General features: G+C 43.2%; 1 protein-coding gene across 2 annotated transcripts in view; it reads left to right on the top strand.

Annotated features, from left to right (window-relative positions):
* Nucleotides 1-21,968, top strand: part of LOC124743672 — a 57,570-nt gene extending 35,602 nt beyond the window's left edge. For both annotated transcript variants that reach the window (XM_047248849.1, XM_047248850.1), the window contains 3 exons: nt 3,515-3,690; nt 12,034-12,284; nt 20,369-21,968. In XM_047248849.1, coding sequence (XP_047104805.1) covers nt 3,515-3,690; nt 12,034-12,284; nt 20,369-21,855 — 1,914 coding nt within the window. In that variant the 3' untranslated portion in view covers nt 21,856-21,968. The remainder of the gene's footprint in view (nt 1-3,514; nt 3,691-12,033; nt 12,285-20,368) is intronic.
* Nucleotides 21,969-22,755: the final 787 nt, after the last annotated feature.

Here is a 22,755-nt window from a genome sequence, read left to right as displayed (position 1 = left end):
AAATGAAGTTGCTGAGCTGTTAACAACAGTAAAGGACATTTGTCTATCATATGGGTTGGACCTCAATCTCAACAAGTCGAAACTCATAGTAAGTGACCGAGGAGTATAGGTCCAGCTCACAGGTCGATTAAAGGAACTGGAAGTCTTTTATCTATCTTTGGTCAAACATCTGTGACACAGCAAGGTGTGAAGATGAGATAAGGAGACGGATCACGCTAGAGCGAGTGACTACGAAGGAAATCACCGTGATTTCGCAGAACAGAACAATAACGAATACCTCAAACTTGCGACTTGTTCGAACACCTGCGTTTTCCCTTCAGTTTTATGGTTGCGCGTAGGGTTGTTGGCAGAATATTGATAATCCCAAATATCGATATACCTCCCAAAATGTTTCGATATATATCGGTGACATATCTTTCCCAGCTGTATCGATATCGCTATGACAATATGGAGTGGTGATATTTTTATCTATACACTACTGGACATTAAAATTGCTACACCAGGAAGAAATGCAGTTGATAACCGGGTATTCATTGGACTAATATATTATACTAGAACTGACATGTGATTACATTTTCACGCAATTTGGGTGCATAGATTCTGAAATATCAGTGCCCAGAACAACCACCTCTGGCCGTAATAACGGCCTTGATACACCTAGGCATTGAGTCAAACAGAGATTGGACGCCGCGTACAGGTACAGCTGCCCATGCAGCTTCAACACGATACCACAGTTCATCAAGAGTAGTGACTGGCGTATTGTGACGACACAGTTGCTCGGCCAACGTTGACCAGACGTTTTCAATTGGTGAGACATCAGGAGAATGTGCTGGCCAGGGCAGCAGTCGAACATTTTCTGTATCCAGAAAGACTCGTACAGGACCTGCAACTTGCGGTCGTGCATTATCCTGCTGAAATGTAGGGTTTCGCAAGGATCGAATGAAGGGTAGAGCCACAGGTCGTAACATTATCTGAAATATAACGCCCGCTGTTCAAAGTGCCGTCAATACGAACAAGAGGTCACCGAGACGTGTAACCAATGGAACTCCATACCATCACGCCGGGTGATAACGCCAGTATGGCGATGACGAATACATGCTTCCAATGTGCGTTCACCACAATGTCGCCAAACACGGATGCGACCACCGTGATGCTGTAAACAGAACCTGGATTCATCCGAAAAAATGACGTATTACCATTCGTGCACCCAGGTTCGTCGCTGAGTACACCATCGCAGGCGCTCCTGTCTGTGATACAGCGTCAAGGGTAACCGCAGCCATGGTCTCCAAACTGATGGTCCATGCCGCTGAAAACGTCGTCGAACTGTTCGTGCAGATGGTTGTTGTCTTGCAAACGTACCCATCTGTTGACTGAGGGGTTGAGACGTGGCTGCACGATCCGTTACAGCCATGCGGATAAGATGCCTGTCATCCCGACTGTTAGTGATACTAGGTCGTTGGAATGCAGCACGGCGTTCCGCATTACCCTCCTGACCCCTACCAATTCCATATTGGATCTCTACCAACGCGAGCAGCAATGTCGCGATACGATAAACCGCAATCGCGATAGTCTACAATCCGACCTTCATCAAAGTCGGAAACGTGATGGTACGCATTTCTCCTCCTTACTCGAGGCATCACAACAACGTTTCACCAGACAACGCTGGTCATCTGCTGTTTGTGTATGAGAAATCGGTTGGAAACTTTCCTCATGTCAGCAGGTTGTAGGTGTCGCCACCGCTGCCAACCTTGTACGAATGGTCTGAAAAGCTAATAATTTGCATATCACAGCATCTTCTTCCTGTCGGTTAAATTTCGGGTGCGTAGCACGTCATCTTCGTGGTGTAGCAATTTTAATGGCCAGTAGTGTATGAAGCTGTTGTTTCCAAATTGTAGTAAAACATAATTTTACTTTCACTGTGTGAAGGAGTCTTACTACTTTTCGAGCTCCCATCACCTGCAGTATTTCTCTTTGACAAAGAGGAAGTCCGAATGCACTAGGTGATGGTTGGGACAATTAAACAACAAGATTTCCGATGTTGAGAGATAGCACACCAGCTGTGTGCTATTTCTTCACATCGGCATTATTAAAAACAGTTTGAAATAGATGACCACAATGTAAATGACGCGATTGGGCGGAGACGTGTGTGTGTGTTTGGGGGGGGGGGGTATGCTGACGTAATCGGCGCTCGGCGCTACCAACAGAAACTGCAACGTTTAACTTCATCACGCAAATTTGACACTGCAGCTGCTAGGGCGCTGGCGTTTGCAGAAATGGGAAAAAAACAGGGCAGTCGACAAGGAGTGTTCTGGGCAAATCCGATATGCGACGAAACCCAACGACGGACCCATCGGTCACCTTTTATTGTGCCTCTTACGTACAGTTAGCATAGTGGTTATCACCAAGCATGAACGTGCATCGTTTTCTTTTTAATTCTCGCTATAAGGGTGATAAGCTGGTAGCTAGCTTGATGATGTACAGAGTATCAAATTATAAATCAATACTTAAATATATAGATCTAAAACCGGCAATATTTTTACAATATGCACCCGATATATTTATAGGCCAGTACGTATCCACGTTTTCCGTCGATATATCGACACATTTTTCGATAAGTCGGTGGCCTGTAACGATATGTTTTTATCAATACATCGGCTTTCCGATATTTTTGAAAATATCAACACTCCTAGTTGCTAGACACGCACTCTTAAAGCGAGAGACTAACAGCGCATCGAAGCGTTTGAGCTTTGGTGTTGGCGCACGATGCCGCACATAAAAGAGACCGAAAGAAGAACAAATGAGTACATTATAGACCAGCTCAGAATCTCCAGGTGCCTTTTTCTCGTGTCAACCAAAAAATTCTTTAGTTCTATGGCCAAATTGTGAGAAGAGATGGAGAAAGTCTCGAGAAAATAACCATGAAAGGTCTAGGGCACAAGACCGGAGGGAGGAGCAACGACCAGGATGAGAGATCAAATCAAGGACATCTCTGGTCTGCCTCCCCAGAAGGTTCTGAGAGAAGCTGGTAACTGGCCAGGGTGGAGACATATCGGTAGTCGGGTCACGACGCTCCGCAATCAGCACAACGATTTGTGATGGTGATGACATGAGGCAAACAGGATCATAGCTGTGGGAAAAAATAAATTTACGGTACTCATCCTGAAATAACTTTTTCGATTTATAAAGAAAGTAAAGTGGAAAACAAGGAAAAAGAAAGCACAGCAAAAAGGAAAAAAATCTAGATAGTGTTATCTTCACATACTGTTGCTACCTAGAAATAATTGGAACTCTCTTATCTGTTGTTATAGGTTGAAAATTGTCTGTATTTAATAAGACATCGCTAGACACTTATTTTGGATTCATGTTGCAATGGCTGTAGAAAATTGAGTGTTAGTCCATATGCCGGCCACAATTTCAATGTTACGTAATAGCGCTACCTGTAAATGTAAGTTAAGACTGGCTGCTGGTTGCGAATATTATGCCAGTAATTTGAATTATTCTCTGTGTTTCTCAGGATACGCACCCGAATGATGAGCGACTCAGTACCTGGATTAACCACGTGGAGCATATGAGGGACATGCTACACACGAAATTAAGGGGTTGGGTACAGGATATGCAATACGTCAGCGAGCAGACAGCGAATTACGAGGTGGAAGAAGATAAGAAGTCGCCTGGGAAGTATATAATAAGGTATAAACCAGTGTACATTGAAACCTATGTTAGACTCAATGTTGTGTTGTGCCGGACGCGGTGGCCGAGCGGTTCTAGGCATTACAGTCTGGAACCGCGCGACCGCTACGGTCGCAGGTTCGAATCCTGCCTCGGGCATGGTTGTTTGTGATGTCCTTAGGTTAGTTAGGTTTAATTAGTTCTATGTTTTAGGGTGATTACCTCAGAAGTTAAGTCTCATACTGCTCAGAGCCACTTTTTTTTTGTGGTGTGGTCTTCAGTCCAGGGACTGGTTTGATGCACCTCTCCAAGCTACTCAATCCTGTGCAAGCTTCTTCATCTCTGAATAACTAATGCAACCTATATCCCTTTGAATCTGCTTAGTGTATTCATCTCTTGGTCTCCCTCTATGAATTTCACCCTCCGCGCTTCCCTGCAGTACTAAATTGGAGATCCCTTGATGACTTAGAACGTGTCCTACCAACCGATCCCTTCCAGTCAAGTTGTGCCACAATTCTATTCAGTACCTCATTAATTACGTGATATACCCATCTGATCTTCAGCATTCTTCCTTAGCGCCATATTTGGAATGCTTCTATTCTCTTCATGTCTAAACTACTTATCTAAACTATTTTATCAAACTATCTAAACTATTTTATCATACTCATTATGATTCTTGAATCAATTTTTGCTTAACTGTTACACAAACTGCTGAGATTATTTAATTCAGGATAGAGCAAACAAACGTTAGTAATGGACGATATTGAAGGAGACGGTTACAGCAACTGGTCATTACGGGATTCCGTTTGGTCTTCAATTTTTGATATTGTATTTTGTCTTCAAATGGGTCACATGATACGCAACAGATGAGCAGAGCAAACTATTATAGTGAACGGTGTTACTACTTTTACTAGAGGGAGTACTGTAGCATTCGTGTACTACCTATGTTTTTATAATTCATCTAAACAATGATATCTTGGGCAAACCTCTGGCTACACTGGCAGTCGTAGTTAGGTCAACAGTAGAGAGGAATCGACGTTGCTTGGCTGCTAATGTTGGTCATTTTAAACACGTAAAATAACCCTCCACTCGTGCAAGAATTGTAACGGAATGTCATTTTGTTTTGTTAATACTGACTATCGACGAGTGTCTACATTTTTCTGGACCACTCTGTACACATTTAAAATCAGTTCAGACTATACAGTGAGTCACTAACTGTTGCCACCAAGAATAACTCCGAAAGTATGATAGGAGCTGGAAACTTTGTGGGACAAATGTTGCATGGGACAACGGGGGCCGTACTATGACGTTAGTTTTTTGTTGCTAGGTGCGGCTGCTATGGAGGTATGAAGATCCACTGTGTTTTTTTGTTTTTTGTTTTTTTTTAATGGAATGCCATAGTCCGGTACTTATTTTCTGACAGCGGCTATCGAGACGAATCCAGTGATGTGTAACAGTAAGGTTCTTGAAAGTCAACGAAGGTCACAAAGGGGGCATGATCCTCCATTTACAGAAGGTGTTCGAAGTGATGACCATTGGTATCAGTGCAGTGCTGCAATCTTCTTATCGTGTATTGAGTGGTATTCCTTATCACATCGGGACTTACCGAAGCACATGCTCTGACAATTCTCTCTCGCATATCTTCATCTGTAGTTGGAACGTATTTATAAACAATGTGTTTTACGATTCCCCACAAGTAAAAATCCAGAGGCGTCAAGTATGGCGAACGAGCTGGCCACGACACATCTCCTCCGCGTGCAATCCAAAAGTTTCGGAATTCTCTCTGCAAATCATTTCTAGCCGTCAGCGAAAATGTGCCGGACACCCATCATGTTGATACAACTTTCTGTTCTTAAAGGTATTTCTTCCAATAACAGACGTAACACTTCTAGCAGGAATGTGGTGTACTTCCTACCATCAAGATTACCTTCGTTGAAATAAGTCTGTCGTCCAGAATCCCACGCCATGCATTCACTGACCATGGTTTTTGGTGTGCAGCTTGTCGCAGCCAACATGGATTTTCAGTTTCCCAATAAGGCATGTTATGCAAATTATCATTTCTAAGGTTCGTGAATGTAGCCTCGCGAGTAAATAAAAGCAGTTTAATAAATGTGTCATCCCTCTGAATCTGAAGTTGATTCCATCGGCAGAATTCAATGTGACGCATACAATCTGTAGCAGTTAATTCTTGGTGGAGACTGATATGGTAAGGTTGATATTTATGGCGATGCAGAACATGAACAACACTACTCTGGCTCATGCCACATTCCCTTGCGATTTGACGCGAACTAACACAAGGATCTCGAAACCACAGTTGCAAGAGTACCAATTTCCGTTCCCTCGTTAGTAACTACCCTTTGCCGGATATGTTCCTGATGCGTTGAAGAACCAGTTGCATGTGGCCGTGCGGTTCTAGGCGCTTCAGTCTGGAACCGCGCCACCGCTATGGTCGCAGGTTCGAATCCTGACTCGGGCATGGATTTGTGTGATGTCCTTAGGTTAGTTAGGTTTAAGTAGTTGTAAGTTCTAGGGGACTGACGTCCTCAGATGTTAAGTCCCATAGTGCTCGGATCCATTTTTGATCCAGTTGTTCTCAATTTATCATACACACGTGTAGGGTGAGTACGTTGGGGATATCTTTCAGCGAATAACTCTCTAGATCTCACTGAATTTAGTTGGCATTCTCTGTAAATGAGAAGCATAACGACTTGTTCTTCGAAGGAATACATCTTTCAGATTCGCTTCATTCGACGATACTAGTCATGTCGTTCCCATTAGTGATGTATTGTGAAACCGTCGAATGGTGTTTACATATCGATGGCACGTTAGATGGATACGCCGTATTCGGCGAATATTTACTATTTGCATGATATACGAGAGAGAATTGTCAGAGCATGTGCTTCGATAAGTGCCGAAGTGATAAGGAATATCGCTCAATACATGGTAAGAAGATTGCAGCACTGCATAGTTACCAATGGTCATCACTTCGAACATCTTCTGTAAATGGTCGCTCATATCACATACACGTGAGGCAATACTGACCCTACGACTTATCTTAGAAGAAAGATTAAGGAAAGGCAAACCTACGTTTCTAGCATTTTTAGACTTAGAGAAAGCTTTTGACAATGTTGACTAGAATACTCTCTTTCAAATTCTAAGGGCGGCAGGTGTAAAATACAGGGAGCGAGAGGCTATTTACAATTTGTACAGAAACCAGATGGCAGTTATAAGAGTCGAGGAGCATGAAAGGGAAGCAGTGGTCGAGAAGGGAGTAAGACAGGGTTGTAGCCTCTCCCCGATGTTATTCAATCTGTATACTGAGCAAGCAGTAAAGGAAACAAAAGAAAAGTTCGGAGTAGGTATTAAAATCCATGGAGAAGAAATAAAAACTTTGAGGTTCGCCGATGACATTGTAATTCTGTCAGAGACAGCAATGGACTTGGAAGAGCAGTTGAACGGAATGGACAGTGTCTTGAAAGAAGGATATAAGATGAACATTAACAAAAGCAAAACGAGGATCACGGAATGTAGTCGAATTAAATCGGGTGATGCTGACGTAATTAGATTAGGAAATGAGACTCTTAAAGTAGTAAAGGAGTTTTGCTACTTGGGGAGCAAAATAATGGATGATGGTCGAAGCAGAGAGGATATAAAATGTAGACTGGCAATGGCAAGGAAAGCGTTTCTGAAGAAGAGAAATTTGTTAACACCGAGTATTGATTTAAGTGTCAGGAAGTCGTTTCTGAAAGTATTTGTATGGAGTGTAGCCATGTATGGAAGTGAAACATGGACGATAAATAGTTTAGACATGCAGAGAATAGAAGCTTTCGAAATGTGGTGCTACAGAAGAATGATGAAGTTTAGATGGGTAGATCACATAACTAATGAGGAGGTATTGAATAGAATTGGGGACAAGAGGTGTTTGTGGCACAACTTGACAAGAAGAAGGGATCGGTTGGTAGGACATGTTCTGAGGCATCAAGGGATCACCAATTTAGTACTGGAGGGCAGTGTGGAGGGTAAAAATCTTAGAGGGAGACCAAGAGATGAATACACTAAGCAGATTCAGAAGGATGTAGGGTGCAGTTGGTACTGGGAGATGAAGAAGCTTGCACAGGATAGAGTAGCATGGAGAGCTGCATCAAACCAGTCTCAGGACTGAAAACCACAACAACAACAACCACATTTTTGATCTTCGTTGACCTTCAAAGACCTTACTGTTACACATCATTGGATTCGTCTCGATAGTCGCCGTCAAAAACAAAAGCCAAACTATAGCATCCCATTTAAAAAACGAAGGTGAGCTTCATATCTCTAAAGCGACCCCACCGAGCAACAGAAAACCAACGTCATATTGTGACCCCTGTTTTCTCATGCAACATATGTCCCACAAACGTTTCAGCTACTATCGTACTTTCGGCTTTATTCTAGCTGGTAGTACTTAGTGACTCACCCTGTACACAGGGTGGTCAGGAAAAGTCTGAAAAGCGTCTAAGGGTGTTACAGGGCAGGTTGCACTCAGAAATAAATGTCACAAAGAAAATTAGACACATTGCGCTGTTTCTGAGTTAATTAGCACTGAAGTAATCCAGTGAAGTTACTGAGTGTGCAGCTTCAAGAAACTGGGTCGCCGATCGTGTTCTTGGTTTGCTTTCCCAAAAACCAAGAAAATCATATAAAAATGGGACACCGACTCAATATCGAACAGACTCAAAGGTTGAGCAGTTTCGTGTACTGTCATCTACGGTGACACCAACTGACAGTAATTGTTCCTGGCGGCGAGCTTGAAATTTGATCACGAAACGGTCTGATTTGTTAAATTCAGTGCTATTTATCTCGGAAACGTCGCTAGGTGTCGAATTTTTTTTTTAAGAATTATTTCTCACGACAATATACCTTGCAACACCATCACAAACTTTTCAGACTATTTCTGACCACCCTGTGTAATAGCACAGAAGGAATAGACATAATTTACATAATGGCGGGTAATAAAACAGAAGACACATAAATACAAAACCACGGAGCCGTTCACACTCGACCATTATCCACACTACAAACTGTTGACACGACGCACTGACGCTGATGATGTCGATGGCACATGTGAACGATGGAGTGTGATGGTGAACACTGAACACAAAACACGACGGCACACACGAGAGACGGATGGCGATGACTTATGGCACGCGAATGTTCACGTAACGTGTGCGAGTCCGCGGACCTGCCAAGAGGGAGAGAAGGGGGACGGGGAGGGAGATGGGAGACCGAAGATGCCAATGGCAGAGGATATGGGACGAGGAGTAGAGGGACAGGGGTAGGGGAAGCCCGGGGGAGGAGTGGGGAGAAAGGGAGGAGGGAGGGAAGGGGGAGAGAAGGGAAGGAGGGTGCCCAGAGGACAAACACAGGAAGAGGGGGGGAGGACCAAATTTGGTAGGAGGGGGAGCTGGCGGAAGCCACCTTGGGAGAGGGTAAAGAGGGTGGAGAGATGGAGAGCAGGTGGTTCGTGGGAATACAGGCGCGGCAGCGGACAGGGGTGGGAGAGGATAGGTGAGACAAGCGGGTGAGGAGGATCGAGTTTATGGAAGGTGTAGAGGATCCGTATCTGTTCGAGGAAAAGTAGGAGGTGGGGGAACGCGTGGGGGAGGGGAGACGGATGCGATAGGCGAGGCGGAGGGCATGGCGTTCAAGGATCTGAAGGTGGGGGGGGCGGAGATCCAGGCCAGATGGGCGTAACAGAGGATAGGGCGGATGAGGGATTTATAGGTGTGGAGTATGGTGGAGGGGTCCAGACCCGACGTACTGCCGGAAAGGAGCTTGAGGAGACAGAGTCGGGAGCGTTCCTTGGCTTGAATTGTCCGGAGATGGGGGGAATAACACAGAACATAGACATTTGTGTACGTCTTCTGCGGATGAAAAATGTATGCTGCTATTGTCGTTCGTTAAAGTTCCATGCTTTATGTAGATAAATAGCAGAACCTGTTGGCAAAGATAAAAAATTACATCAACATTTGTTTAACGTTATACAGGGTGCTCCATTGATAATGACTGGGCCAAATATCTCACGAAATAAGCGTCAAACGAAAAAACTACAAAGAACGAAACTTGTCGCTTGAAGGGGGAAAGGCGGCCGCAGTGGCTGAGTGGTTCTAGGCGCTATAGTCTAGAACCGCGCGACCTCTACAGTCGCAGGTTCGAATCCTGCCTTGGGCGTGGATGTGTGTGATGTCTTTAGGTTAGTTAGGTTTAACTAGTTCTAAGTTCTAGGGGACTGATGACCTGAGAAGTTAAGTCCCATAGTGCTCAGAGCCATTTGAACCATTTTTTTGAAGGGGGAAATCAGATGGCGCTATGGTTGGTCCGCTGGATGGCGCTGCCATAGGTCCATCGGATATCAACTGCATTTCTTAAAACAGGAACCCCCATTTATTATTACATATTCGTGTAGTACGTAAAGAAATATGAATGTTTTAGTTGGACCACTTTTTTCGCTTTGTGATAGATGGCGCTGTAATAGTCACAAACGTATAAGTACGTGGTATCACGTAATATTCCACCAGTGCGGAAGGCATTTGCTTCGTGATACATTACCCGTGTTAAAATGGACCGTTTACCAACTGCAGAAAAGGTCGATACTGTGTTGATGTATGGCTATTGTAATCAAAATGCCCAACGGGCGTGTGCTATGTATGCTGCTCGGTACCCTGGACGACATCGTCTAAGTGTCCGGATAGTTACGTTATTTAAGGAAACAGGAAGCGTTCAGTCACATGTGAAACGTCAACCACGACCTGTAACAAATGATGATGCCCAAGTAGGTGTTAAAGCTGCAGTCGCGGCTAATCCGCACATCAGTAGCAGTCAAATTGCGCGAGAATTGGGAATCAAAACGTCGGTGTTGAGAATCCAACATCAACATCGATTGCACCCGTCCAATATTTCTATGCACCAGGATTTGCATGGCGACGACTTTGAACGTCGTGTACAATTCTGCCACTGGGAACAAGAGAAATTACGGGACGATTACAGATTTTTTGCACGCGTTCTATTTAGCGACGAAGCATCATTCACCAACAGCGGTAACGTAAACAGGCATAATATGCACTATTGGGCAACCGGAAAATTCACGATGGCTCCGACAAGTGAAATATCAGGGACCTTGGTGGGTTAATGTATGGTGCGGCATTATGGGAGCAAGGATAATGGGCCCCCATTTTATCGATGGCAATCTAAATGGTGCAATGTATGCTGATTTCCTGCGTAATGTTCTACCGATGTTGCTACAAGATGTTTCACTGCATGACAGAATCCTGATGTACTTCCAACATGATGGATGTCCGGCACATAGCTCGCGTGCGGTTGAAGCGGTATTCAATAGCATATTTCATAACAGGTGGATTGGTCGTCGAAGCACCATACCATGGCCCGCACGTTCACCGGATCTGACGTCCCCGGATTTCTTTCTGTGGGGAAAGTTGAAGGATATTTGCTATCGTGATCCACCGACAACGCCTGACAACATGTCTCAGCGCATTGACAATGCATGTGCGAACATTACGGAAGGCGAACTACTCGTTGTTGAGAGGAATGTCGTTACACGCAGTGCCAAATGCATTGAGGTTGACGGACATAATTTTGAGCATTGATTGCATTAATGCGGTATTTACAGGTAATCACGCTGTAACAGCATGCGTCTCAGAAATGATAAGTTCACGAAGGTACATGTATCACATTGGAACAACCGAAATAAAATGTTCAAACGTACCTACGTTCTGTATTTTAATTTAAAAAACCGAACTGTTACCAACTGTTCGTCTAAAATTGTGAGCCATATGCTTGTGACTATTACAGCGCCATCTATCACAAACCTAAAAGAGTGGTCCATCTAAAACATTCATATTTCTTTACGTACTACGCGAATATGTAATAAAAAGTGGGGGTTCCTATTTTAAAAAAACGCAGTTGATATCCGTTTGACCTACGGCAGCGCGATCTAGCGGGCCAACCATAGCGCCATCTGGTTTCCCCCTTCAATCTAGACAAATTTCGTTCTTTGTAGTTTTTTTTCGTTTGACGCTTATTTTGTGAGATATTTGGTCCGGTCACGATGAATGGACCACCATGTTTATCACTGTAGCTCATCACAAGGAAATACCTTTACTTAAAAAAAAAAAAAACACACGACGGTTCTAGTCGCAGTCCAGTAAGCAATTTTAATCTGCCAGGTAGTTTCAAATAAGCGCACACATTCCACTGCAGAGCGAAAATTCCATCATGCACATTTTTACGTTCTTGCTTGCACTGTTCATGATTTGGCGTGTTTGTTTTATTTGCTTTTAACGTTCAACCTCGCCGCTCGTGCGTCAACAGGCTGCCGCTGTTGAATGATCGCCTGCTGTCGTATCACGGGCAGTACCTCGCCTTTCGCGACGACTTCAGCGCGCAGTGTGAGAAACAACAGCCAGAGGCGGCGCCAATGTTCGCTCTCACCGACGTGCTCCACAGTTTCTACTACCACGTGTGGTTCAACGAAGCTGCTATTTTCCTGCCGCTTTACGAAGTTCGTTACTCTACGTTCAGCTATAGTGGACTACCAAATGAACCTCCTATCGACATCAAAGGTAAGTTTGATTCTGGGATACACGCGCTTCACGTTTATGCACCGAAGGCTGTTGACTCTGGTGTCATTCGAGGAATCAGGTAAAAAAAAAAAAACACCTATAGATATTCACTTTTAGATCTTCCGTGATTTTCTACACCACGTAAGATAATTGCGATAGTTGCTCGTGTACTTTCCATCTTCGATCTTTCGACTGGCTGGCACCTCTCCATCTCTATTTGTCTCTAGCCTACACTTCATTTCGACGTGACGTAGGTTAGAAAATTTAAAAAGGGAAATGGGTAGGTTAAAGTTGGATATAGTGGGAATTAGTGAAGTTCGGTGGCAGGAGGAACAAGACTTTTGGTCAGGTGAATACAGGGTTATAAATACAGAATCAAATAGGGGTAATGCAGGAGTAGGTTTAATAATGAATAAAAAAATAGGAGTGCGGGTAAGCTACTACAAACAGCACAGTGAACGCATTATTGTGGCCAAGATAGACACGAAGCTCACGCCTACTGCAGTAGTACAAGTTTATATGCCAATTAGCTCTGCATATGATGATGAAATTGATGAAATGTATGATGAGATAAAAGAAATTATTCATGTAGTGAAGGGAGACGAAAATTTAATAGTCATGGGTGACTGTAATTCGAGAGTAGGAAAAGGGAGAGAAGGAAACATAGTAGGTGAATATGGATTGGGGGTAAGAAATGACAGAGGAAGCCGTCTGGTAGAATTTTTCACAGAGCATAACTTAATCATAGTTAACACTTTGTTCAAGATTCATAAAAGAGAGTTGTAGACATGGAAGAATCCTGGAGATACTAGAAGGTATCAGATAGATTAAATAATGGTAAGACAGAGATTTAGGAGCCAGGTTTTCAACTGTAAGACATTTCCAGGGGCAGATGTGGACTTTGATCACAATCTATTGGTTATGAACTGTAGATTAAAACTGAAGAAACTGCAAAAAGGTGGGAATTTAAGGAGATGGGACCTGGATTAACTGACTAAACCAGAGGTTTAACATTAACAGTAGAAATCCATTATTCTTTCGGAAAATATCATGTAAGTGTAAAAAAGTTGTGGAATGTTTTCAAAGAGATAGTATCGACAGCATTTGAGAGATATATACCACATAGATTAATAAGTGGTGGTACCGACCCCCCACGGTACACAAAACGGGTCAGATCGTTGTTGCAGTAGCAACGAATAAAGCATGCCAAATTTAAAAGAACGCAAAATCCCCAAGATTGGCCAAGTTCTACAGAAGTTCGAAATACATCGCGTATTTCAATGCGAGATGCTTTTAATAATTTCCACAACGAAATTCTGTCTCGAAATCTTGCAGAAAACCCAAAGAGATTCTGGTCATATGTAAAGCACCAGTGGCAAGACGCAATCAATACCTTCACTGCTCGATAACAACGGTGAAGTCATTAATGACAGTGCCACCAAAGCAGAGTTATTAAACACGGTTTTCCGAAACTCTTTCACCAAATAAGGCAAAGTAAATATTCCTGAATTCCAATCAAGAACAACTGCCAAGATGAGAAACATAGAAGTAGATATCCTCGTTGTAACAAAGCAGCTTAAATCACTCAATAAAGGCAAGGCCTCCGGTCCAGATTGTATACCAGTCAGGTTCCTCTCAGCGTTGTTGTTGTTGTGGTGGTCTTCAGTCCTGAGACTGATTTGATGCAGCTCTCCAAGCTACTCTATACTGTGCAAGCTTCTTCATCTCCCAGTACCTACTGCAACCTACATCCTTCTGAATCTGCTTAGTGTATTCATCTCTTGGTCTCCCTCTACGATTTTTATCCTCCACGCTGCCCTCCAATGCTAAATTTGTGATCCATTGATGCCTCAAAACATGTCCTACCAACCGATCCCTTCTTCTAGTCAAGTTGTGCCACAAACTTCTCTTCTCCCCAATTATATTCAACACCTCCTCATTAGTTATGTGATCTACCCATCTAATCTTCAGCATTCTTCTGTAGCACCACATTTCGAAAGCTTCTATTCTCTTCTTGTCCAAACTAGTTATCGTCCATGTTTCACTTCCATACGTGGCTACACTCCATACAAATACTTTCAGAAACGACTTCCTGACACTCAAATCTATACTCGCTGTTAACAAATTTCTCTTCTTCAGAAACGCTTTCCTTGCCATTGCTAGTCTACATTTTATATCCTCTCTACTTCGACCATCATCAGTTATTTTACTCCCTAAATAGCAAAACTCCTTTACTACTTTAAGTGTCTCATTTCCTAATCTAATTCCCTCAGCATCACCCGATTTCATTTGACTACATTCCATTATCCTCGTTTTGCTTTTGTTGATGTTCATCTTATATCCTCCTTTCAAGACACTGTCCATTCCGTTCAACTTCTCTTCCAAGTCCTTTGCTGTCTCTGACAGAATTACAATGTAATCGGCGAACCTCAAAGTTTTTATTTCTTCTCCATGGATTTTAATACCTACTCCGAATTTTTCTTTTGCTTCCTTTACTGCTTGCTCAATATACAGATTGAATAACATCGGGGAGAGGCTACAACCCTGTCTCACTCCTCTCCCAACCACTGCTTCCCTTTCATGCTCCTCGACTCTTATAACTGCCATCTGGTTTCTGTACAAATTGTAAATAGCCTTTCGCTCACTGTATTTTACTCCTACCACCTTCAGAATTTGAAAGAGAGTATTCCAGTTAACATTGTCAAAAGCTTTCTCTAAGTCTACAAATGCTAGAAACGTAGGTTTGCCTTTTCTTAACCTTTCTTCTAAGATAAGTCGTAAGGTTACTATTGCCTCACGTGTTCCGACATTTCTGCGGAATCCAAACTGATCTTCCCCGAGGTCCGCTTCTACCAGTTTTTCCATTCGTCTGTAAAGAATTCGCGTTAGTATTTAGCAGCTGTGACTTATTAAACTGATAGTTCGGTAATTTTCACATCTGTCAACACCTGCTTTCTTTGGGATTGGAATTATTATATTCTTCTTGAAGTCTGAGGGTATTTCGCCTGTCTCATACATCTTGCTCACCAGATGGTAGAGTTTTGTCATGACTGGCTCTCCCAAGGCCATGAGTAGTTCTAATGGAATGTTTTCTACTTCCGGGGCCTTGTTTCAAGTCAGGTCTTTCAGTGCTCTGTCAAACTCTTCACGCAGTATCTTATCTCCCATTTCGACTTCATCTACATCCTCTTCCATTTCCATAATATTCTCCTCAAGCACATCGCCCTTGTATAAACCCTCTATATACTCCTTCCACCTTTCTGCCTTCCCTTCTTTGCTTAGAACTGGGTTTCCATCTGAGTTCTTGATATTCATACAAGTGGTTCTCTTCTCTCCAAAGGTCTCTTTAATTTTCCTGTAGGCAGTATCTTTCTTACCCCTAGTGAGACAAGCCTCTACATCCTTACATTTGTCCTCTAGCCATCCCTGCTTAGCCATTTTGCACTTCCTGTCGATCTCATTTTTAAGGCGTTTGTATTCGTTTTTGCCTGCTTCATTTACTGCATTTTTATATTTCCTCCTTTCATCAATTAAATTCAATATTTCTTCTGTTACCCAAGGATTTCTATTAGCCCTCGTCTTTTTACCTACTTGATCGTCTGCTGCCTTCACTACTTCATCCCTCAGAGCTACCCATTCTTCTTCTACTGTATTTCTTTCCCCCATTCCTGTCAATTGTTCCCTTATGCTCTCCCTCAAACTCTGTACAACCTCTGGTTGTTTCAGTTTATCCAGGTCCCAACTCCTTAAATTCCCACCTTTTTGCAGTTTCTTCAGTTTCAATCTGCAGTTCATAATCAATAGATTGTGGTCAGAATCCACATCTGCCCCTGGAAATGTCTTACAATTTAAAACCTGGTTCCTAAATCTCTGTCTTACCATTAAATAATCTATCTGATACCTTTTAGTATCTCCAGGATTCTTCCAGGTATACAACCTTCTTTTATGATTCTTGAACCAAGTGTTAGTTATGATTAAGTCATGCTCTGTGCAAAATTCTACAAGGCGGCTTCCTCTTTCATTTCTTCCCCCCAATCCATATTCTCCTACTATGTTTCCTTCTCTCCCTTTTCCTACTGACGAATTCCAGTCACCCATGACTATTAAATTTTCGTCTCCCTCCACTACCTGAATAATTTCTTTTATCTCGTCATACATTTCATCTATTTCTTCATCATCTGCAGAGCTAGTTGGCATATATACTTGTACTACTGTAGTAGGCATGGGCTTTGTGTCTATCTTGGCCACAATAATGCGTTCACTATGCTGTTTGTAGTAGCTAACCCACACTCCTATTTTTTATTCATTATTAAACCTACTCCTGCATTACCCCTATTTGATTTTGTATTTATAACCCTGTATTCACCTGACCAAAAGTCTTGTTCCTCCTGCCACCGAACTTCACTAATTCCCACTATATCTAACTTTCGCCTATCCATTTCCCTTTTTAAATTTTCTAACCTACCTGCCCGATTAAGGGATCTGACATTCCACGCTCCGATCTGCAGAACGCCAGTTTTCTTTCTCCTGATAACGACGTCCTGTTGAGTAGTCCCCGCCCGGAGATCCGAATGGGGGACTATTTTACCTCCGGAATATTTTACCCAAGAGGACGCCATCATCATTTAATCATACAGTAAAGCTGCATTTCCTCAAGAAAAATTACGGCTGTAGTTTCCCCTTGCATTCAGCTGTTCGCAGTACCAGCACAGCAAGGCCGTTTTGGTTAACGTTACAAGGCCAGATCAGTCCATCATCCAGACTGTTGCCCCTGCAACTACTGAAAAGGTTCATTGAACCCTCTGCCAGGCACTTTATTGTGAATAGCAGAGTAATCACGTAGATGTAGAAATAGAGGGTGTCCCACTCAAATCTCTCTGATTTCAAAGACCCAGGAAGAGAAGACACATTAGATACAATGAAAAATGCACCACATTGTAGAGCATCTCAAATAATTTATTTGTTTATCATGAATACACCTCTACATGTGAACCACTTGTAGCACGAAGAATATCGAGTCTACATTCAATTTCTTGCCGAGTTCTTTGTAACATTTCCTCTGTTACTGTCACAATCGCATTAGTGATACAATGTCGCAACGCAGGAATGTCGTCCGCTTTGGTCGCATACACTCGGTCCTTCACGAACCCTCACATGAACAAACCAAGTGGCGTAATGTCGGGTGGACGTGGTGGCCAGGCATTGGGTCCTCCATGTCCGATCCAACGATTGGGAAATTTATTATCCAGGAACTTGTGAACAACCGTTGACCAATGCGGCAGAGTTCCATGTTGTTGAAAAATGATGTTGAGTTGCAAGTCTTGTATCAGAGGGTATACAAACTGCTCTAGCATGTCCATATACAGTGACTCATTCAGTGTTTGTTCCGCAAAGAACAACGGTCCAACAATGCTGTGGTGCATTGGCCAGCACCAGATGTTTAGTTTAGGGCTATCACGAACATGTTCAATGACAATGTGCGAATTTGCAAACCCCAAATCCGAACATTATGCCTATTAACCCTTCTTGATAGATGAAAGGTTGCCTCATCTGATAATAAACATTTTTCCAGGAAGCTGGCATCCATATCAATAAGCGGCAGTATATCCACAGCAAATTGTTATCGGCATGATTTGTCGTTCAGCGTCAGATGTTGCAGAATTTGCACTCAGTAAGCACACATACGAAGACGCTGGTGAACTACACGATGCAATGTTGATCGAGGTACATCAAGTTGCCTAGATGACGAATTGACTTATGTGGGCTTCTGAGAAATGTTTGTCTGATGTCCTCCACCATCTCTTCTGAAACTCCGTAACGTGCACCGCCAGGATGATTCCGAACACCTCCTGTTTCCAGAAACTTCCTATACCATTCCTTAACAGTTTTCACATCAGGTGGATCACATTCATACGCACGACGATAATTTCTTTACACAGTAATCGGCGATTTTGTTTCTGCAAACCACACTACTGCTTCCGCGCGCTGCTGTGGAGTCGCCATTTTCACTTCATGCGACCATGCTGCACTCTGGCGACGATACTTTGCACTTCTGACGCGGGAATACAAATTCTTTGAGATGCTCTACAGTGTGGTGCATTTTTCACTGTCGTATCTACTGTGGTTTATCTCTCCTGGGGCCTTCAAGTCAGGGAGGTTTGAGTAGGACACCCTGTGCATCAAGTACTCGTAAATTAGCAAAAATTTAAATTACAGATTCTGTAACAGGACACAAAATTCCATTTGTCTTTTAACTAAAACCAAACGAATTCTTTGAACTCTATAAACATTATAAATCACCCCAGAGGCACTTACTGGATTCGACAGTAGTTTTGTCTACCCAGAAATCGGTATTACAATAAGAATAGCACTTCAAGCGTCAAAAGTCTCTCTATATACACTGAGGCGATGAATGTCATGGGGTGCCTCCTAATCTCTTAGTGCGGCAACTCGATGCGCCATGAACACAACTATTCTTTGGGAGTCCCCTGCAGAAATATTGAGCCATTCTGCCTCTGTAGCCGTCCATAATTGCTAAATTATGTGCAGAATTTGCAGAATTTTGTGAAAGAACTGATCTCAAGGTTACGCCCCACAAATGTTCGATGTGATTCGTGCTGGGTAATCTGGGTGCCCATATATGCACTCCAGTTGTCTTGAAAGTTCTTTAAACCAAGGGCCAACAGTTGTAGTCTGGCGACATGGCACATTGTCATCCATAAAAACTGCATGATGTCCATAAGTAGCTGCAAATGGTCTCCAACTAGCTGAGCATAACCAGGACCCAGTGCATTCCATGTAAACACAGCCCATACAATTATGTAGCCACCACCAGATTTCACAGTGCTTTCATCTATTTCATCTACATCTACATCCATACTCCGCAAGCCACCTGACGGTGTGTGGCGGAGGGTACCCTGAGTACCTCTATCGGTTCTCCCTTCTATTCCAGTCTCGTATTGTTCGTGGAAAGAAGGATTGTCGGTATGCCTCTGTGTGGGATGTAATCTTTCTGATTTTATCCTCATGGTCTCTTCACGAGATATACGTAGGAGGGAGCAATATACTGCTTGACTCCTCGGTGAAGGTATGTTCTCGAAACTTCAACAAAAGCCAGTAGCTTGCTACTGAGCGTCTCTCGTGCAGAGTCTTCCACTGGAGTTTATCTATCATCTCCGTAACACTTTCGCGATTTCTAAATGATCCTGTAACAAAGCGCGCTGCTCTCCGTTGGATCTTCTCTATCTCTTCTATCAACGCATGTGACTATCATCTCTTTGGGAAACTGAAAGACTCTCTTCGTAGAACAAGGTTTCAAGATGATGACTCCCTTGTGCACGCTGTCAAACAGTGGCTCCAACAGGTTGGTCCAGAATAAGCGCTGGTTCCAAGATGACGTAAGGCAGTTGAGAGGGATGTAAATTATGTAGAGAAATGAAAATATTGTTCCTAAAGAATGTATCTCCACACTGTGAAACTTTCAGACATGTAGAATAAAAGATGAATTTAAAAAAAAAGTAGTGTGCATTTGTTTTGGAGTGACCCTCATATTAGGAACACTACGAATGTAGGTTGTGGACAGTTGGGAATATGGGTCTCAAGGGAAGCGTGCAAGGGATACGTCCCTGCATTCGCACTATCCTCTGTGCCCTCGGTGGCTCAAACGGATAGAGCATCTGCAATGTAAGCAGGACATCCCGGGTTTGACTCCTGGTCGGAGCACATATCTTCAGGTGTCCCCATTGATGTAGATCAACAACACCTATCGACAGCTAAGGGTTTCGATTTAATTATCATTTTATTCTAGAGAAGCTGCACGGTCATCAGTGGTAACTGTTCTTTCGGGAACAGATACCAGCTTCATATAATCATCGTAAGTGTCTGAGAATACTGAAGAACACTTATTCAATTCACACCAGCTGGCAGTGTAAGAATGACGTGCTTTGTTGAGATACTCATATATGGGATTGTTTGGTAGCGACATGCATAATACGAAACCGTTTATGGTGGAAAGTTGTCCGCATTTGTGGCACATTCAGCGTACGACGAGAACCACCACCCAACTGCTGTCATTGATCTTGCAGGCGAGGAGTGGCAGCTGGAGGACAAAAGCAACGCTACGCTGTCCGTGGACACTGGCTGCATGCAGCTGTTGGCCAACGCCCTGGACCACCCCACGTGCCCACTGGAAGACCTGCCTCTGGAAACCACTAAGCGGCGCGAGCAGTGCCGTGTGCAGCTGTGGCACGACCTGTCGCAGGGGTCGCCCCACATACCCGTCACCAGCTACCTGGCCTACACGCAGAGGGCCAACGTCAACCTCTGCCTCTTCGCCTGGATGACTGTCAACTCGATCAGCATTTGCCAGGACGTCCCCTTCAGTATGATTCAGTCTGTGCGCGATGCCCGCTGCGTTTTCGGTGGTCCTGACGACCAACCCTGCCCGCAACTCAACGCAACCGACGCCGTCTGCTCTGTTTGCAGGGCTATTCTCCTGCTGAAGTGTCGCGATTTTGCTTCCACAAGTTATCTCGAGGCATGTCGCGCCCCCATGGATCACCGTGGATTTTACTCACCATACTGTGGATATTATATACAGGGCAAAGACAAGCCGACAAACAGAATACTGACCTACAAAGACAGTCTAAACAGTGGCACCTTGAAGTACAAGGATTTTTTAATCGAGGGCTTAGAACCTTTAGAAATAACATTTGTAGCAGTGAATATTCTCTTCCGATTTTTGACTGCCGCAGTGTACGTGTACCTTCCCAATTTACGTAACTTGCCCGGAAAGATATTCTTGTCCTTTCAGATAACAGGTATGGTCCAGATCTTGTTTTCTGAGGTCTTGTATCGTATGGCAGGTGTCCCCGACTTATCTACAACGGTGCAGATTGATAGCGCACTAACTCTTCTGAACTGTATCTGGCTCAACTCATTCTGCTACCAAATGTACGCATGCGTTCGTCACCTCAGGCTACCTAGCGACCTAGAACGTGCTGAAGTAAGGAAGGTATTCTGCCGTCAGTTGTTGTGTTCGCTAATACCCTGGAGCGTAGTACTGGTGGCAACCATTGCTTTGGAAAGAACGAGCGAATATTACCTGTTGCACAGTCGTATAATATTCATCGTGGGAATTTCTCTGTCAGTAACTTACAATATGGTTTGTCTTGGACTGGTGGGATACATGTACCGACGTACTCGTAATTCCATGCGGCAGCTCAAAATTTATAGTAAAGAGACGTTTGGCTCAAAGACACTAATTCTTTACATGTCAGCTAAGACTGTCACTTTAAGTGGCATAGGCACGATTGTTAGAATTGGCTTCCACCAGGCACAAGGCATAGCGCAGTACGTGTACTATGTCCATATAGCTACGATGTTACAGGGTCCACTGCTTTTCGTTTTATTCGTTTGCAACAATGCAACTCTCCCTCTGCTCAGGGAGAGACTATTAGCACGGTGGAACCCCGATGTCATCGGTCCAGGACAAGAATTGTGTTCATCTGCCGAGAGAAATCTGGCAAAGAGAGTCAATGTACAGGCCGCGGCTGCGGAATCCACATTGTAATCTCCACGAGTGTTTTTTTTTTTCCAAGGATTGTCTTCGTTGCGCTAAACCCTGTCATAAGTTATCAATGTAGAAGCTAGCTGGTTTGACAAAATTACTGTCATTCATGTAAAACTGCTTCCCTATTTTCTAATACGATCTTCATTTCTGCAATGACATTAAATAATTAATAAATAAAATTAAATCTATATGAAAATAAGATGTAAGTCTCTATTTCTTCTACCCAACAGGTGAAAGATTTACACATATATACCTCCTTAACGTGCACTTCACAAATTAAACTAGAAAAATTTTGTGATATTAGACTATGTCAAAGACGAAGATAGTACAATAACTTAATGTTAACCGCGAATTACTTTAAGTGCCGTTCTATAAAGTGAAGGCAACAGAATCTACTCTTAGTATACACTTACAAGAACTTCGTCCTCTCTGCAGATTCTTGCGAAGCTTTTAACGCACGCCTATTTTTATCTTATGTTTAAAATTACATTGAAGCTTTGTAAATAACTGATTTCCCAGTCATGGCTCACCTGATTTCTCTCACTGTATATGGAGAAACTTGAGATTCTGTCTTCGAATGTCTAGAAATTACCCTTTCTGTCAGTTTCTTATAAATGTTGTGTGAGATGAAAATCCAACTTGAAACGAAATTATTCTTTGCGTCCCTGCTTGCACTGATATGAGAAAAATCATGGGATACCTTCTAACACCGTATCGGGCGTCTCGATATAATGCAGCCACACGACCTGGCATGGACTCAACAAGTCGTTTGAAGTCCCCGCAGGAATACTGAGCCATACCGTCCTACATCTGCCGATGACATTGTAATTCTGTCGGAGAGAGCAAAGGACCCGGAAGAGCAGTTGAACTGAACAGTGTCTTGAAAGGAGGATATAAGAT

The sequence above is a fragment of the Schistocerca piceifrons genome, unplaced genomic scaffold (genome assembly GCF_021461385.2).
Source record: "Schistocerca piceifrons isolate TAMUIC-IGC-003096 unplaced genomic scaffold, iqSchPice1.1 HiC_scaffold_2508, whole genome shotgun sequence".
In the NCBI taxonomy this organism is placed as follows: domain Eukaryota; kingdom Metazoa; phylum Arthropoda; class Insecta; order Orthoptera; family Acrididae; genus Schistocerca; species Schistocerca piceifrons.
Note: the sequence above shows the minus strand (reverse complement) of the source record. Positions and strands in the feature narration are given on the sequence as shown.